The following is a 19,761-nucleotide window of genomic DNA, read 5'->3' on the forward strand; positions in this document are numbered from 1 at the left end:
AACACGGGGCCAAGAAATGAATGGTGATGGCAAGAAGTATTACTATATCAAGAATTCTTAATACGCGTGCAATTTTCACGATATTCTTGACATACCAGATAGTAATACTCCAAGGTAGAAGATAACATAAGCTGGATAGTGAGTAACACAAAGGACAACACAAAACATGAACACGTTTGTGTTGGAGGGAAAGCAACACGGGTGTCGATGATAATACAAATCATCGAGGGAAAGGGATGGTATTTCTCAACATGCATTCAATTGATACCCTCCAAGAGCTCCGAATGCTGATGGTGATCACGACACATTTGTCGAGAAATTTCATGAAGATGTAATCGTTTAGCGACGACATCAAGCAAGGGAATGATGAAGCAAGAGGTTGTCGGAAACACAGATAAGACTGCTCGCTTAGAATTGAGATTGCCTTTCAAGACAACCAACATGAGGTGGAAAGCTCGATGCAAGCTTAACGCACAGTTGGAATTGTGTTCGAGGGATGAAGGTTATAGATAGCATGATCGAGCTCCAACATGACGATGATGACGTAGCTTAACAGCTTGGAATGACAAGATCGAGTACAAACTCGTAAACAAGGAAGATTACTAAAAATTGTTGAATCGTAATGCGTACTCGATTCAGTTATCGATGTACTCACGTGTCCAACAACTCAAACACGAGGCAACTGGAATTAAGAAAGATATCATAGTTGATGAGGAGTTCACAAGAAGTTCCATAGCTCCGCGATATCCTCGAGCTACAAGGAATAATACTCGGAGGTAGATCAACTTTAAGGTTTGGACCGGCGTGTTGATCTGAAGAAGACAAGTACTTTAATACGTCTGAGAACGAAGTCAAGGTACGAAAACATGGTCGGAACCACGTCTGCAAAGGATAAGATCACAGATCCCATATTTAAACTACAGAATGAATTGATTATTTATACGAGAAGTTTCTATGATAGGATCAACGTCGTTTCCATGGGCATGAACACAAAGTTCAAGGTCGACTCCCACTTCATCAATGCATCACCTGCCATTTATTCCTCGCCTTTGATCAAGTTGTAGCTTTGAAAGAACATTTGGCAAAACACCAGAAGAGCAAGACTTGTGAAAACTCTTCACGTCATATTGATTAAGGAAGGCACATGTCCAACCCATCGGGGCATCTTAGGAACATATACCACAAACTTCAAGAGTAACTAACACATGCTTGAAGGGCATGGCTGACAATTCGTATGGTACAACTTATCAAAGGGAGAAGACACAATTTACCAATGGCATCATGTGTCAGGGGAAGCAATCACAAGAATTTTCTAAAGCAAAGGATGCCGTCGGATAATAACTCAAATGAGTCTGACAATCCACAAATGATCTGATGTGAGTAACGGTACTCAATCAGAGGGATATAGGATGCAATGCATCGTGTTAATAGAACATCTGAAAAATATCGATACTTAACTACCAAAGGAATTAAGATTTCTAGATTGGTGTATCATAATCAGATGTTCCGGTCAAATACAAGTAAGCTGAATGGATTTAGATGGACAACCACCACAGTTGATTTGTCGAGAACCAGCTCTGTCTGGAAGGACGTATGCGCCGGAAGATAATTCAAGAGTGTCTGCAGATGATTGTGTGCATTCATACAAAAGTAGAATCGATAAGATCAGAGGAAATTCATAAAGGTATTTAATGAATGCGGCTATACATATGGATTTAACCCTAACACAAGCAGGTGAAAAAGGTCAAAAGCAATAGGTTACAGGGGATTCCGAAAGATCAATTAGTAATTCGAAGAACTCTCAAAACCCCAGACAACTAATGCTGGACGAATCCCCGATAAGAAAATTCATTGCCTCTCGTAAAGTAAGAGTAATTGGAGAAGAAGGTATGAAGGACATTTGTATGTAGTCATCCATAGTGGTTGACGAAGGAAGGGAAATCGCAAGAGCGATGGGCACAAGTTCTAGAGAGAAAGCATCGGAGAATATCATCGGAGTCTCCTCACGAATTGAGTCATTATCAGGAGTGGGGACTCTTCGGACGGAAGTATTTACGAGAACCTAATGTTAGAGTTAGTAAAATCTTTGACCCGAAATAGAAGAGAGAGTAGAGCCCAGAGTATAGGAAAGGAGTAAAAGATACTAATACCACCCAATTGAGATGTGGGCCCGTAAGCCACAACATCAGTGTTAGTAAAGTTTTTCAAACACTAGACTCAACTTCGGCCAAGGAGTTGGAAAGGGGGCTACCTACAGGCAGTCGGCTCTGATACCAACTTGTGACGCCCTCGGCTTAATCGTACGCTAATCATACACGCAATTGCGTACGATCAAACCCAAGGACTCACGGGAAGATATCACAACACAACTCTAGACACAAATAAAATAACATCAGCTTCATATTACAAGCCAGGGGCCTCGAGAGCTAGAATACGAAAGCTCGATAAGCACACGAGTCAGCGGAAGCAACAATATCTGAGTACAGACATAAAACAACATGGGGTGCCTTAGAGAAGGCAAGCACAAAAGATACAACGATCGAACGAGGCGAGGCCTCCTGCCTGGGAACCTCCTAACTACTCCTGATCATCAGCGGCCTCCACGTAGTAGTAGGCACCGTCGGGGTAGCAGTCGTCGGTGGAGGGGACCTCCATCTCCTGGGCTTCATCATCTGGTCGCAGCAAACGGATCAAGGGAACAAGGGGGAAGCAAAGCAGCGGTGAGTACTCATCCAAAGTACTCGCAAGTCTTACATCAGAACTATTCTAATTATGCACCAGTATCAAAGAATGGGGTTATATGTGGACTGACTGCAGCAATGCGAGAATAGAGAGAGAAGGCCTAGTCCTATAGAAGACTAGCATCTTCAGGGTCTTGCAGCAATAGACGAGAGTAGAACAGGGGTAACACATTAATAGTCATATTGTTGCAGCAATATTAAAGTGAGGTCACGCCTAAAGATCCTCCCTCGACTCCCTGTGAGGAAGCAATCCCGAGGCAAACTAATTCCAGTTAAGTAACAATTGTAGTTGTATAAGATCGGGGCACAACTCCAAGTCGTCCTGTAACCGTGGACACGGCTATCCGAATAGTTAATTTTCATCCCTGCAGGGGTGCACCACATGTCCCGTCACGCTCGATAACACTCTGGCCGGACATACTTTTCTGGGTCCTGCCCGGCCTCGGAATATCGACACGTCGCAGCCCCACCTAAGACTAATCAGAGAGGCCAGCCCGTCGGTCTAAATCCTAAGCACAAAGGGTTCATGGGCCCAGTTCCCCTTCACGCTCCTGCACGTGGCGTGGGCGGCCGACGTCAGTCCTAGCATCCCTTAATCACAAGCGCGATGCATCTCGGGACCACTCGGGCGCGCGACACTACACTGCTGGCATCTGAAAAGCTTCGGCTGATACCGCGACGCCGAGTACCCATAATTCTTCCCGCGTAGCCGGTTAGTGCGAAAAGGTCTCCGACCAACCCAGATCAAATACCCAGATCCATTAGCATTTTAATTAGGCCAGCAACACAGTCTCGCGGGAATCCACCCGTCTTACAACTAATCACCGAAGATCCCAGTAACATGGTCGAGTAACTGTGTGGTTGTAACATCGGGGGAATCCAAGGTATCACCCTCGTTGGATTCCGAACGATGTACCCGTCAAGGTGGGCTTAGAGGAATCACCCTCGGGGGTCCCACACTCGCGGGGTGGCACGACAGAGACGTCATCTGGAATGGTGAAAGAGGAATCACCCTCGATAACCACGACCGACTAGCTATACTACAGAGATATCATCAGGAGTACTTAGCGAGGTGTCACCCTCGGTACCCGATAGTATCTCTGTAGCGTCGTACAACAAGGGGGGGGTGAATGTGCTGTGTCGGGTCTGGCTCGTCGATCAGAGATCGAGATTTGAAAACAAGCGGGGCAACTGATCTACGAGGTCAGAGGGGATGACTGCTCCACCTATACTAAGCATATTAAAAGTGCAGGACTGAAAGTAGCAGTTCATCAAAAACAGGCTATGCATCAGAGATAGGAGCTAACTACAACAGTAGCAAAATACTAATGCAAGCAGTAGGAAGAAAGACATAGGCGATATAGGAATGATCAAGGAGAGTTTGCTTGCCTTGCTGCTCTGCGGCAAAGGACTGATCGGCAGGGTCGTAGATGTACCCGGCAGCAGCGTCAGCCTCGGGGTCTACCGGTAAGAAGAGGGGGAAGAAACAATAAATAATAGCACCGATGCAACACAAATCATGACATGGAAAAATGCAGGCTAGACATGAGCTAACGCAGCAACATCCGTCATAGACGGGTCGGAAGAATATCTGACGATATTTTCCGGGTCTCGGGCTACTACCGGTTATACTGGAAACGGAGGAAAAGTTCCATGTTTGCTATGCTAGGGACGCGTGACAGACGAACGGGCCGTGTATCCGGGTTCGTCTCGCTTAGCTGATCAACTTTCATGTTGAAAATATTTTGATCTGACTTACGGATTATTTAATATTAGTTTTCAAAGTTTTATTAATTATTTAGGAATTAAAAACAGATTTAAAAGATTTAATAAAATCCTATTATGACATCATCGCGATGTCAGACTGACATCAACATTTGACCGGTCAACTGACCTGCGGGTCCCGAACGTCATAGGCACAAGTTTTATTTAAGATTAAATATTTATTAATCAGATTAATTCAACGAGGGACCCACGTGTCATACTCTAATTATGTTAATTAATTATTTTAACTAATATATCTATTTATTTATTTATTTAAGAAAAACATTATTTTTCTAATTTATATCAACTATCGCGTGGGGCCTCCCTGTAATAGACCCGGGTGCATTGGCCCCACCGGTAAGTGACCTAAGGTTATTTTCCTATTTTATTATTAGATACCTAACCGTGCAAATACCGTATTCCTCTAAATATCCATATACGCAAATACATACATCACATCTCATACATACATACATACATACGCATTTAATACATCATTTGTTTTTATTATTATTTTTTTCTCTCAAAACTCTCATCTCTCTCTCTGCTAACACACAGACACAGAACTCACTTTGCTCCAACTCCACCTAGAAGAACCTAAACTTCAAATCCTCCTACCGGAGTCCACCGTCGACGGATCGAGGCCCCGTTTGCCGGAACGGAACCGGGACGTCGAGGAGAACGACAAGGTGGGAGGAGCCCGAGGAGGGGCTCACCGACGGTGACGTGACGGCCCGGTGAAGCCGGAGTTCGCACGAAGGTGACGGTGGAGACGGCGTGGAGGCGGTGACGGTGACGGTGACGATGGTGGTGACGCGCCGGCGAGGGGGAACTGGCCGGATCCGGCGTGGTGGAGGTGTCTCCCTGCCCGGTCCCTCCCGGACCGAGCGGGAGATGGCCGACGGGGGCTGGGGCTCGCCGCGGGGAGGAGGAGGCCGAGGGGCGGTCGGGGCTCGCCGCGGGAGGAGGTGGCGCGCCGGCCAGGGAGGGAGGGGGCCGACGGGAAGGAGGCCGGCGGGGGGAGGCGAGGAGGCCGTGAGGGGGGCCGCCGGCGTGGTGAGGGGGGCCGAGGGGGCCGCCGTGGGAGGAGGGAGGAGGATGGATCTGGGAGGGAGTAGGCGACGGGAGGAGAGGAGGGTCGTGGAGGGGGCACTCGCCGGCGGGATGGGGAGGTCTGGGGGTCGGCTCGTGGGTTGCAGGGGGGAAGGGACTCGGTCCCTGGGGGGAGGCGAGCCAAGAGGAGGGGGGGCGATGCGGGGAAAGTGGGGGGGGGGCAGGGGCGATTGGATCGAGGGGAGGGAGTGGGGGATCTGGCGTGGGGGTGGGGGCTCTCGTGGGGGTGGGGGGCGAGAGGTGGGGAGTGGCGGCGCCCAGGGGGGGGGCTGACGAGGGAGGGAGGGTCTTGCGAGGGGGTGGGCTAGGGTTCCAGCGGGGCTGGTGGGTGGCCTGGCCGGCTGGGCCACTAGGCCCAGTTGGGCCAGGTGGGGGGGTTGGGTTGTTTGCCTTTTTTTTTTTTTTCTTTCTTTTACTTTCTGACATTCTGTCATTATTATTTTCTTATATATTTATATCTTTCTGTTCTAACTATATAGGACTTTTAATACAATTAAAATGTCCGATTCGTTTTTATAACATATTAGGGAATTTCAACAACTCTCCCGACATTTTTACTTAACATCACGAAACGTTTCTCGTTCGACTTTATTCGTAAATTTCGAACTCGACTGGTTTTTTCGACTACCACGAGATCCACGATAGAATTTATGATGACGTGGCTTCACTAGCGTGGGATTACTGTCGCTTGACTACAGGAGTTACTGTAGCACCAATCCGAGGATGTCACACCTATGACGGGTCGTGTCGGCGTGCTTGCCGTCTGGCTTGGTTGGCCCGGTTCGTTTGACCAGGACTGTGTTACCGTTGTTTCTCCAGCGAAAGAATTTTGCGAGCCAATTACCTGGAGTACTGCAGTTGGTTGTGCATCGATCGAAGCGGAGGCGTGGGGTTACTCTAATTTTTGAAAGAAAAAAAATTGTATTTCCTTATTATGTTGGGTACTCTTGTTCCAAAATATTTAAAATTTTGGGTTTGCCCAAGGTCAAACTTCCTTAAGTTTGACTAGTTTATAGAAATTTTTACTAATATCCGCAACATCAAATATATATAGTAAAAAAATATACATTGTGATGAATCTAATGAAACTGATTTGGCATAATAGATTTTAATATATTTTTCTATAAACTTGATCAAACTTAAAGAAACTTGACTTAGGACAAACCTAGAACTTCAGATATTTTGAAACAAAAGGAATATATTATTGTTCATAGTGTCAAAGGTTATGTAAGCGTATCTAGTACCTCGATGTTTTGGACGATTAATAACAAAACAGAATGTTTGTTGAGGAATATGAAGTTGTGGTCTAGATTGTTGTTTACTAATTTGAAAGGTACTATTAAGTGGGTACAAGTGAAAGCTAATACTGAAGTTTCCTCGTGCGCGAGCGTTCATTCAAACCTAATTCTTCTAAGAACTAAGACTTGGAAATCTTATTCCAGACGAGTTATTTAGCTTCAATATCTTCAGGGCATCAAAGTTAAATTCTTCGTCGAGGAGTTCGATGACTTGTTCTACAAGTTGATTCAGTGTCCTGAGTTCAAAATCTGTTGTTGGATAGTGCACCTCCAACCAGCTGCCTTTCCTAGTGCTTGAAAGCCTAGAATTACTTATTTCCAGGTGCACCTCCAACTAGGTGGTTTTCATAGTGTTAAAAAGCCTAGAATTACTTGTTTCCAGGTGGGCAGGTTTCACCACAAAAAACGTAGCCATCTAAGAGCATGGTTAATAGTACAGCGAGCTGCTGGCTATATGATGTTGACACGTTATCTATAGCCAAACTTATAGCCCGTAAGTACAATAGGTAGATGTAAATAAATACTACTTTATTGATACAAGGTCCATCATCCTTTCTCACAAAGTGCCTAGGAGCACGTGTTACAGCCGGCTGTTAGTTTGTAGCCCCTTCTCTCTTCTCTTTCAACTCATCACAAATATATTATTTTAAGTCTTACAGCCCGCTTACGTCATCCTATTGTACTTGCTCTAACGTAAGCTTAGTTGGCTAGCTGAACTTTCACTGCTATTAACTTCTCTTGGAATCTGTCAAATGAATACCCACGCCATATTACCTCCTATATTTCTTCAGTTTCACAACAACACCTCTTTCTCTTGAAATGCATGTATTGTCGAACTCAGGAGCTAAACTGAAAAGGAGCCCTAGGGAATTCTACTTATTTCCTTCTTTTCCACTACAAAGCAAAGGAGATGGATTTCATACGACGTCACAAAAAGACATTTGAGCTTGCAGGCTACAGCAACAGAATAATAAGCAGTGCAATACAACAGCTCAAAGGATTTTATTCTTTAAACTCCAACAAATAGTACAATACCACTAGTTACTTTATAGGTGTAGTTCAGCTGATAAGAGAAATCAACAAGAAAAATACAAACTCCTCGGAGCTCGCTGCACGGTCCAACAACAAGCCAACAGTACAAGTTTCGCAACTCATGATGGTCGCCAAGCATCCCAACCTTTCTTCCACTCACAATCTGTTGTTCTTCATCAGCTCCACAAATTCACCAAACGCTGCAACACGGAGAGTTAAAACAGTTAAAGTTCATATCCATGACCCCATTAATGGAACTAATAATTTGTCTTCCGGAAAACTGTTTTGCATGCATGCAGTAGCCAAGAAGTTATACATACCCAAGTCTGAGTCATGGGGCCCCGGGGAGGACTCCGGATGGTACTGGAGAGACATAAGCTTCATCTTGGGGAACACAAGACCAGCACAGCTCTGGTCATTTAGGTTGATGTGTGTTACTTGTACTCCTTCCGGGAGCGATTCTGGGTCCACAGCATAGTTATGGTTCTGCATACCAAATCAAATGTTACAGCCAGTTGCAAGTGGCAGCAATGGATTCACATGTACCAGTAATTCAAAAGACAACCAAAAAAATGGCATTCCTGTCAATAAGCTAATAACAACACAAAATAATGCGCTACACCAGCACTGAAATACTGGTACCAGCTCATAAGCATAACTTGCTATCCGAAATCCTTCTGCTGAAACACCAGTACAACTGGTGATGCAACCCAAGAATCTTCAGAAATATAAAACTTGAAGTTCAAAAACAAAAAAAGAAATATAAAACTTGCAAAAATGACCTTATGCTGAAAGTAAGGCTTTCAAAGTCCCTAGACCAAAACGCAAGCAAATAGGTTCAAGCAGGCGGCTTAAACTTACCAAAGTTATGCATACCTGACTAGCATTACCATTTAACAAACTATACAAGTACCACCACCGCCCCAAAACATAAGACATTTTTGCAGTAAACAAGGTAAGTAAACCGGCTGAAAAGATAAGCAAAATGAGCGGGGGATACTGACAATCTCTGCTTGTAAACTGACAATGATAGTTCCAACGTTTTGTTGAAGATATTCAAACTTAGTACTCTCTCATATCCATATTAATTGTTGCTGATTTAGTAAGGAGTACATAAGCTCAAGAATAATGCCTTAAGGCCAATCACACCCATATATTATACCCGCTGCAATCAAATCCTTTGAGCTTTGACCATAGATAACTCCAAAACTGTCATGGTTGGCCGTGAGCATATGTCCATAATATTTTATTGGTTGCCAAAATATAAGAACAAAAATTAACTGTGCAAGCACTCATGAAACAGAGAAGGCACAAATCAAAGAATGAAGGTCACTACTATGTCAAAAAATGACAAACATCCAGAAACCAATCTACTGGATTTTTACGTCAAGAATCTGAGCCCAATAAGGTTATTGCTTGTCAGAAATCTTATAAGGATTTTTTCCACATAAACTTAGTCTTTCAGCATTCAGTCCCATGTACTAGCTTCAATGTCTTAGTCCATACAGTAAGGTGCCTGCTGCCTAAGGTAAAAGTCTAAGGGGATATTTCGTTCGCGTCCTGGCCATCATGCCTGAAGAAAACTAGTGCCATAGTTGGGCCTGGAAAACTTGTGTTTGCTGCCTGGGCAGGCTAGCCTGAGAGGGGAGTGTTTGGTTGGTACCCTGACCTGGCATAGTATTAGAGAAAAATTTATACTCCCTCCGTCCCAAAATAACTGTCTTAAGCTTAGTACAAATTTATACTAGAGCTAGTATAAAGTTGAGACACTTATTTTGGGACGGAGGGAGTATGTCCTAATGTGGAGCCCACCAGCCCATCAAAGTATAGAGGTACTAGTTTAGCGCCAGGCACGGACCCAAGCGTCCGAAATCGATGGCCTGACTCAGGCTAACGACGACGCTAGGCTCACTCAGGTAAGGCATGCAATCGATTCCTCCAGACGTTAATCGAACATATGGCAGGGAAGCTCCTGGCCAGGCACGAGATGGCCAGGGTGCCAACCAAACAGACCCTAAGCCCAAAGCTGAAGTAAAGAACAGAGTTGCTTGGCTATGACATGAAGCTAATTTAGTATCCAGTGATAACATAAGTTAAACAAAGAGACTCACATCACATATTCAGCATTAAGTACTAAGTAACATGACCTATCAGAAAACATAAACTGTCAAAGTTATATACTTCCTGACCATCTCAAGAAAAAGCTGACAAACCTGTGCACTGATGTCTACACGTCCGGTCCTGTTGTCACGAACTGGATGGTTTCCTCCGTGATGACCAAATTTCATTTTAAACGTCTTTCCACCAAGAGCCTGACCAATCAATTGATGTCCCATGCAAATGCCAAATACTGGGACCTTCCCTACTATTTCTTGTACTGTTTTCACGGCATATGGAACTGCAGCTGGGTCACCAGGGCCATTACTAAAAAGAACACCATCAGGCTTCAAATTAAGTACATCCGAAGCAGGCCAGCTTGCTGGAACAACTGTTATTTTGCATCCATATGATGCCAGGCGTCTCAAAATGTTATGCTTGACTCCAAAATCATACACGACGACCTATATAATTAGAAAAAAAGATGAAAGTGGTAAGATACAAGATTTTTCTTGAATACCACTAAAAGAACTGAGTGATACTGACATGAAAGGTTTCACTTGACTGATTGTCATTGAACTCCCATCCTGAACCGGTCTTGTCTAACCATTCATATGGAGCATCACATGAAACATCACTTATCAAATCAACACCTGCAGAAAAGCAACACCAAAGTTTCATGCTATGCAACAAAAATCATCAATAGTATTTAAAGATCAAACAGCAGCATGTATACAATGTGTGAAGAAACTCTAATATGATAACAATGCAGAGGAAAATCCCTCGTATCACAAAGCTAATTTATTCACATCTCGAACAAGTACAGAATACACGAAATCCAGCCAATGAAATACTATCAGCTTCATATCTGTTTAAAGAACTTACTGCAAGATCCAATAATTAAGACTCAATAGGACCAAAACGAAAATAGTAGAAATCAAATCTATTTTTCAGATAACCGTAGGTCCATAGCAATAAAAAAACATTACTTTAATAACATTATTATAGCTTATAGGAAGCTTAACATACCAACAATTTTCCAATTTTTGGCCATTTGCAGCAATTCCGCGTCTTTCAGAGACTGGTCAGTACTTAGAACACCAATGAGACTGCCATCTTCTCTTAACCTGCGTGTTATTGCACGTGTGTCCACATCATCTGCGGAGTTTTAAAAAAACGTCAGATTCCATGAATGGAGTGATTTGAATTAGAGGCAATACTCGATGATGCTATACTTACATATGCCCATAATGTTCCTCTTTCTCAAATATTCATCAAGTGTTTCCGTGCACCTCCAATTGGAAGTACTAGAAGAAAGAAACAGTAGTGTGACTGTGTGAGTGAACAATATAGTGCGCTTAAGCTTTCATCCTATCTATAACAAAAAGTCTTACCATATACTTAGGCTTCGTATGATTAAGCCACCAAGGAAACATTTTATGGATTCTTCATCACCTACAAGAGAGCCCCAATAATATTCGTCATTAATGATTATAGAGTATTAGGTTCTGTGTCTTGGATACAGAAACTACATACCAGAGTTGACACCAGTGTTTCCAATATGAGGGTTGGTCATCAAAACAAACTGACCAGCATAGCTAGGATCAGTTAAAATCTCCTGGTACCTGTGTTCATTTGTCACGCATGAGAAGAGTCGCATATCTGACACAAAAGAAGCTGCCTAAAATTTGATAGCTTACTGAGACAAATCCTAAAGCAATTGGCACTAAGATAAGATAGTAGGACTTACTGGAAATTGGAGCAAGACAAGAAAGATGAAACACTGACACATACATAAGCTAGTATCGCGAGAAGTAGCACCATCACAATGCAGTGGTCATGCTCGGAAGAGTAAGTAAATAGATAGTGATTTGATTTCATAAGCATTGTGCTAAACACGGTATCGCTAGAAGTAAGAGAAAGAACGGATTTCATTAATTACCCTGTCAATGAGGTGTTGAAGACCACCTCGCCGACTTGAGTCCCGGAAGCACCGAAGGATTTGGCATTCCACACGGAGCCGTCCTCGAGAACCAGGCGAGCGTCGCTAAGCTTCCAAGGTCTCTCCACCGCTGGCGCCCCCTGATTCGCAGTCGGGTTGGCGACGGAGCGGCATACCACGGGCGTCGTCGTCCTTGCGAGGGCCACTCGCCCATGCTGCCCAAGTCCGACAGTGAGCGGCGCGGGGGAGCTGCGCCGGTGGACGGCGTGGACGGCTGGGCGGGAAGTGAGGGGGCGCATCTGGGGAAGCATGATGGGGAGGGGAGGGGAGGGGAGGGGAGGGGTGGGATAGCGGCTGGGCCTGGTGTGAGTAGGGGATGCTAGCGCCGCCGCCGACGACGACGACTTGCTTAGGGTTTTGATTTGAGAGGTTTCTTTGTCCTCCGCTTGGCTCTACGAGTAAAGTGAGGACGCATATATCGTTTTCATATCTTCTCGTTGCAAAGACGTCGGTTTCACGTTTTCCAACCCCGATAGAGAAACAGACGCGGACACTAGTATGCCAAGTTTGACTACAGCCGCCGCAAAGTTGGTAATAGCACGGTCAATAATACGGAAAAGATTACATTCTATCGACTGATCACGACTGATCACGCGCGTCCGTCTGCCGGCTCCATGGCCGTTCGACCATGTGTTGATGAGACAGTCGACAGTGTTCCGTATTCGTCGAAGTCGCTTTCGTTTTTTTGTGTAGCACACCTATTGTTTCAGTACAGTTTCCTGCAAATCATCTGTTGTTTCAGGATAGTTTGCCGAAGCCGCTTTCGTTTTACATACAGCTCATCTATTGTTGCATGTCACCTGTTGTTTCAGGATGGTTTGCCGAAGCCACTTTCGTTTTTTCTGCAGCTCACCTATTGTTTCAGGACAGATTCCTGCAGCTTACGTGTTGTTTCAGGATAGTTTGCCGAAGCCGCTTCCGTTTTTCCTGCAGCTCGCCTATTGTTTCAGGACAGTTTCCTGCAACTCTCCTAGCCCTGTCGTCGTTTCCCTCTCCTAGCACCGTTCGCCGCCAAGCCCGAGCTCCGGCCATGGCCATGGCCGCTGAGCTCACATTTCCTGAGCTCCTTCGCTTGTCGCAGTAGCCTCATCGCATTCGCCGCACTTCCCTGAGCCCGTAGATGCCTCCAGCTCCTCCCCTCGTTGCCCCTAGCGACGGGCCCGACCTGGCCGAGCTCCGCCAGCCGCCGCCTCCGGCCATCCCACAGCCCCCGAGGACCCTCTTCTGATGCGGCTGAGTAGGGGCTACGCCCCAGTGGCCTCAGGTGCCGCCCCCGTGTCTGCCAGTACGGTCTCCACCACGACTAGAGACGTTGTTTTAGAAATTATTTCCGCAACACATCCGTTGTTTCTGCAACTAGACCGTTGCTTCAGGAATTAATTGATCGGGGAAACGACTGAGCCACGTGCTAGCAGGTGGATCGGACGGCTACGAGCGCGTACATCGAACGGTCATTCGGGTGGCGGATGTTTAGTACGGATCCCTCGGTGGACGCCTAGTTGTTCCCCAATAATATAGCCAACAATCGGTTATAAAAAGTTGTCGTGTCATATAAAATCAACCTAATAATCGATATATACAATAGTAATTTTAAATGTGTACTACTTTAGTAGTATTTGGCTCACCTTATAATCTCATAAAATGTTTTCGGTCTCGTGGTGCAGCTGACTACTCATCAAGAGCCCGCTTCTCTTTTCTCTACTCCAACTAAGGAAGGATATACTTTCTCCTTATAGCATGCTTATGTCACCTTATTGTACTTGCTTTTAGGGAATCTCACAAGCATCTGTATCAGTTCGGCCCCTCAGGGGCGTGAAATAGCGCCGCGTGGGGGCGTGCCGGCGAAAAAATTGATGTGGGGGCTCGGGTTCGCTGTCGCCTCCCCAAAGATCGCCTGAAATGTTTTTTTAAAATAAAGGTTGTCCCAAATTCGGTCAAAACCGAGTCAAATTCAAACGAAATTCATAGTTTTCATTAAAATTTGTACAAAAAAGTGAAATAAAAACAAAATTAAACATTAAACTAAGCTAAAACTAGATTATTCCGCCGCTGCCGCCTGTACCGTCGCCTTCTACATGCTGAGGAGCTCGCGCGGGCTCGAGCAGAGGTATCGGGGTAGCCAGAGCCCCGAGGCTTCCGATCGAGTCCCCGAGGCGGAGCCGTCAGCCCCCGGGGCCATGGCAGAGGTAGAAGAACCTTACACCATCAAGACGGCTGCGGGCATGGAGCTCGCCACCTCTAGCCCGGCCAAAGCTGGCGACGTGGGTGGAGCCGGCGGAGCCCCCGAGCCTAAGGGGGATAGGAGGGATCCGCGGGCACGGAGATGGATGTCGATTTCGTAGACGGCTTGATCGATGGTTTGTGCAACTGCTCGAGGGAGACACCGGCTGGGAGTGCCTGCCGGGTGGAGCCAATTTTTGCCAACGTGTTCGCTGCCTCGTTGTCCGCTTGGGAAACGTGGTGGAACTCACAACCCACGAAGGAGCTGGTGAGCTGTTGGAAGAGGAAGCGGTGGCTAGCCATGTTGGCGTCCCTCGCGTCTGAAAGTGCAGTCATGCCCTTAATCGTGTTTTGGTGTTGCTCACAACACGCATATAATAACTAATCACTAATCCCCTTTAAGCTATTGTGGATGATCATGTGTTGATAAGGACAAGCTCATGTGCTAACAAGGACAAGATCAAGATAAGCATTCCTGAGCATTACATGCTTGATTCTTGTGGATGTTCACATGGTGGACAAATGAAAATGAATACATAAGCTAGGCTTTCCACATTGTGTATGGGAGAGCTACTTGAAGACTTCATCATGTCTTGCTTTCAACTTGAGCCAAGAAGGAACAACAACATCAAGCTCAAGTGAAAGGGCTAACTCAAAGGTATCAGTCCCTTTGACGTTAGTGGTGCGGAGTGATGATCAACGAATAAAAGTATACACTCAAGTATGGATCATCGGTACCCATTTTATAATTCTTGAGTCTTTAGGGATCCCGCACTATTAAGAGGGGATCACAGGTTTTCCGATGGACTTGCTCAAACCACATCTCCACTGCTCTGCTCAGACCACATCTCCACTGCTCTGCTGTTATCTGAAAACACAACAAATGCCTCGGACATCCGGCTTCCTCCGGACGTCCGAGGGTCGGACGACCGACTGCTTCGGAAATCCAGAATCCTATACCAGGGAAATCAGAGCCACATAACTCGGACTTCCGGCTCCCTCCGGACGTCCGAGGGCCGGACGACCGTCCAGCTTCGAATATCCGGAGCTTTGCACCAGAGAAACTTGAGCCATATAACTCGGACTTCCGGCTCCCTCCGGACGTCCGAAGGCCGGACGTCCAACCTCTTTCAGAAATCCAGAATCTTGCACCAGAGAAGTTTGAGTCGAATAACTCGGACTTCCGGCTTTCTCCGGAAGTCCGTGAAAAGGATCGAGATGGACCTAGAGGGGGGGTGAATAGGTACAGTTCCAAATTTTAATAATTACTTAGCAATTTTAGGCAAAAGTGCGGAATATGAGTGTAGGCCTAATAATTGCTACGACAAGGAGTAAGCTATTTAGAGTGAAGTAAGACAAGCGGTAAACAATAATCAAATACAAGTACGTAATAAGGATTAACACAAGTAGAGAGTTAGGGTTAGGAATAACCGAAACTCCAAGAGAGACAAGGATGTATCCCGATGTTCACTTCCTTGGAGGGAAGCTACGTCACCGTTAGAGGGGCGTATGTTACCACGAAGGCACACCAACGCCACGAAGGCTCACCCTATTCTCCCTTTGAGATAACTCCATGAAGGCGTTTCTCAACCACTAGTGGTAAGCCTTGAGGTGGCTTCCAAACCTTCACAAACTTTCCGGGGGAAATCGCAATGGTTTGATTCCTCTCCGAAGACTCCTACCGCCTAGGAGTCTCCAACCTCCAAGAGTAACAAGATCACGGGGATTGCTCAAAACTTGCTCAAATCACAAATCACTTTGGTGGGAAGGAGGAGAGGGAGACGATCTATCTTTTGATTGGAACAACACTCAAAGGGACTCACAAATGCTCTTGGGATCTAAGATTTGGTGTAGACAAGAGTGAGTGAGAAGAAATGTGTTCTTGGATGTATTCTAGCTGTGTTGAACACCCTCTCACGAAGTGGGAGAGGGGTATATATAGCGGGGAGTGTAAAACAGCCGTTGGGAGCACTTTAAGTCACACAGGGTCCGGACGTCCGGCAGTTCTCGGAAGTCCGGGCGTCCGCAAGGGGTCGGTCGTCCAAGGGTTGTAGCTATGATTGGAAACAGTGTGAATTGAACAGCGACCGGACGTCCGGAGAAGGCCGGAAATCCGAGTTATTCGACTCAACTTCTTCTGGTGGGAGGTTCCGGATTTCCGAAAGGGGACGGACGTCCGGCCCTCGGACGTCCGGAGAGAGCCGGAGATTCGAGTTATAGAGCTCGTGTTCTTCTGGTGCAGGGCTCCGGATTTCCGAAGCTGGTCGGACGTCCGGCCCTCGGATGTCCGGAGGGAGCCGGAAATCCGAGTTATATGACTCAAATACTTCTGGTGGAGGGCTCCGGATTTCCGAAGCCTGCCGGTCGTCCGGCCCTCGAACGTCCGGAGGGAGCCGGAAGTCCGAGGCAATAGACCTGTTTTGAGATAGGAACAGAGTAGAGAATATGTGGTATTGGGTAGGATAGTGAAGATGTGGTATGAGCAAGTTTATCGCAAAACCTGTGATCCCCTCTTAATAGTGTCCGATCCCTATACTCAATAATAGTAAACTCAAAAGGATAGTCTACATCATCTTTTCTCAATCTCGAGCCTTCTTGAAATATAAATCCCGATCTTCTCAGACCACCTTTGGCACATAATTCTCAATCTACTAAAGTACTTGCCATCCTGAGATACACTCAACAAATAGGATTAGTTTCCTATGTATGTGTTGTCATTAACACCAAAAGTCTATTAGGGGCATAGCATGCACTTTCAGTCTCCCCCTTTTTGGTAGTTGATGACAACATATACATAGGTCTCAAAAAGATTTAACATACATTATAGCCTAGAGATATTTAGTACGGAGCTCCCCCTTAGTATGTGCATGATAAAATATCGGAGCTCCCTTTTAATGTGTTTATCGAACATATAATGGATCATCATGTAAAGATAATAGATCATCATAGAAAGACAATAGATCATCATAGAGCAATCCATAGCAATCACAATCATTCATAAGTAGCCATACATGAGTTTATCCATTACATTAAATCTCCAAAGACTAAAAACTACGATACATTACTCCCCCTTTGGCACCAAGTACCAAAAAGGGAGGCACCAACAGCACCAACCACGCTCAGAGCTCATCAGCATCATCATCAGCATCATCACCATCGTCAGGCAAGCCACTGCCACCAGCCTCGTCAAGGAAATCAGCCCACTCAGGACCATATGGGAAGCCGAAGTCAGAAGGAGGAGCAGTAGGAGGGGCCTCATCATCACTCACATCAAGAGCACCCGAGGCTCTCAGACGAGCCTTGAGGGCGTTCTTGGAGGAGACTAGGCGAGAAACCACATCATGGGTTTGACCACACTGGAAAGAGACGGCCTTCATCATAGCAGAATGTGCCTTGCCAAGGAATTTGGCAATGCGACCGAGCGGAGCGGAGCTAGATGAGGGGGTGGCTGACCGGGCAGCAGTGCGGCGAGTGGATGTGGAGGGTGCTGCTTTCTTGGAAGCATAGTTATCCGCCATGTGAGCGGGAATGACCCACTTGCGATGTGTGTGAGTGACAACAACAGAGAAATCAGCAACATGATTAATAAGAGCCTGGATGAAGGGGGCATGAGGAAAGGCTCGCTTGTACTGAAAGCTAGCAAGCCGAATCTCATGCCATAGAAAGTGAGGCACATTAATTTTGCTCTTGGGGTGCTCGTACAAGTGAGACATGATGTCAATACAATAGCCACTACAAGAGCCCTTATCACCCATCTTGGGATAGAGGGTGCGGATAAGACACTGAAAGATGATGAAGTAAGGTGAGCGCCAGATGGATACCTGGTTAAGATCCTTCATGCGTTCATCCGCATCAAGCTCACTTAGTGGTTTGAGAAGATACCCACATGCCTCAATGGACTTAGGCGCATGGTTAGGATCATCCCTATGTATTTTGAAGCCGGAGTTGGGGAAACCAAGTGCGACAACAAATGTATCATAAGAAGCTGTGAAGCGAACGTCAGAGGTGATCCAGCTAACAGTGTGGTTTGGAGCAAAGAAGCATGTGGCATAGAACTGGTGAATGGTAGCAGCATTAAGTCGCGATGAAAGGCAAATGGAGCGGCAAGCCCCGATGCCTCAATAAGCTCAATGGCACCCGGATATTTCGCCGGGTGCATGCGAATATGCTCAAGATCTATATAGAGATGAACAGATAAACCCTTAGGAACTATGACTGTAGTAAAAATGTCCGCCTGGACATGTGTGCAGAAACGTGAGTCCATAGAGTCACGTACGACAGCGTATTGATCAATGTCGCGGTGGAAAGTGAGGTATGACGACTTGGCAAGTGTGGTGAAGTTCGTGATTGCACGACCTAAGGTAGCAGGGGGTTCTAGTGAGATGCGACGAGCTTCACCTGCGGGCTGAGCAGGAGGAGGTGGTGGCATGTAGGACGCCCTGCGAGTCCCGGGCTTTGGCTTGGACCTCCGATCGGCGGGCTGGTCAGCAAGGTCCTCGGCGGCAAGTTCATCCTCGAAGTCGGAGTCATCACCATCAGACGACAAGGGGAGTTGTGGAGATGGAGAACGCCGGGCAGTCCGTTTGAAGGGACGACGTGGCCCGTCTGAGTCCGACCCCGTGCTAGTAGGGGCGCGAGAGGATGAGCTAGCAACGTTCTTCCGAGCGGCGTGCTTGGTCTTGGGCATGGTGCACAATATCCTACACGGATTGAAATCCCAAATAAGGAACGAACATGGTCAAACCATAGGAACGAGCATGTGGACTTGGAATAGAGGGAACCAAACGCGAGGGGAACGGAGGAGCTACTTGTAGACGGATCCAGCAGAGGAAGAAGAGGAAGAAAAGAAGGATCCGCGGAGGAGATCGGGCAGATCTCGGGAGTGGCGGCGCTGGCGAGTGCTCCTGAAGCTGGCGGCGGCGGCGGCAGGGGAAAAAGGGGGTGCGTGAGGGCTAGGGCAAAGCCCAGCCCCGCTCCCAGCTATTTATAGGCCCCGATGCGTTGGACGTCCGACAGGCGTCGGACGTCCGGAGAGGATTGTGCCGCCGGACGACCGACACTGGTCGGATGACCGGAATGAGATTTGCCGCCGGACGTCCAAGACACGTCGGACGACCGAGAAAGAGGAGGAGGCAGAGGCTGATTCTGGAATTTTTTATGATGAGATGATGATTTTCATGGTTTCTCACAAAAAGTACGAACATAGTTGCCTACAAGCATTACATATACTACTTGTGGACAGAAATTGATTTATGCGTACTTTGTAAGCTCAAAAACAGAAAATTAAGACTCACTCCCCCTAAATGCATGCCCACATCAAGACACAAACATAATGTGAGTGTGTGTATGTGTGCAAGGTTTCAAGTTATGTTGTCAAGCTCCAAGATACCAAGTTCATGCCTAAGTTGACAGAACCTAGCTACGCTAAGCGACTTGGTGAAAATGTCGGCTAGCTGCATGTCGGTACCCACATGGGTAATATCAATGTCACCCT

General features: G+C 46.4%; 1 protein-coding gene across 1 annotated transcript; it reads right to left on the reverse strand.

The window, feature by feature from the left end:
* Positions 1-7,899: 7,899 nt before the first annotated feature.
* On the reverse strand, positions 7,900-12,457 carry LOC123394976 (carbamoyl-phosphate synthase small chain, chloroplastic). Its single transcript, XM_045089886.1, has 9 exons — positions 11,988-12,457; positions 11,582-11,670; positions 11,440-11,500; positions 11,285-11,352; positions 11,075-11,203; positions 10,592-10,698; positions 10,162-10,509; positions 8,269-8,434; positions 7,900-8,148 (listed from the first exon to the last, which is right to left on the reverse strand). Exons 1-9 carry the CDS (start codon positions 12,296-12,298, stop codon positions 8,105-8,107), a joined length of 1,323 nt encoding a protein of 440 aa, XP_044945821.1. The 5' UTR covers positions 12,299-12,457; the 3' UTR covers positions 7,900-8,104.
* Between the last annotated feature and the right edge of the window lie 7,304 nt (positions 12,458-19,761).

The sequence above is a fragment of the Hordeum vulgare genome, chromosome 5H (assembly GCF_904849725.1).
Source record: "Hordeum vulgare subsp. vulgare chromosome 5H, MorexV3_pseudomolecules_assembly, whole genome shotgun sequence".
Lineage (NCBI taxonomy): Eukaryota > Viridiplantae > Streptophyta > Magnoliopsida > Poales > Poaceae > Hordeum > Hordeum vulgare.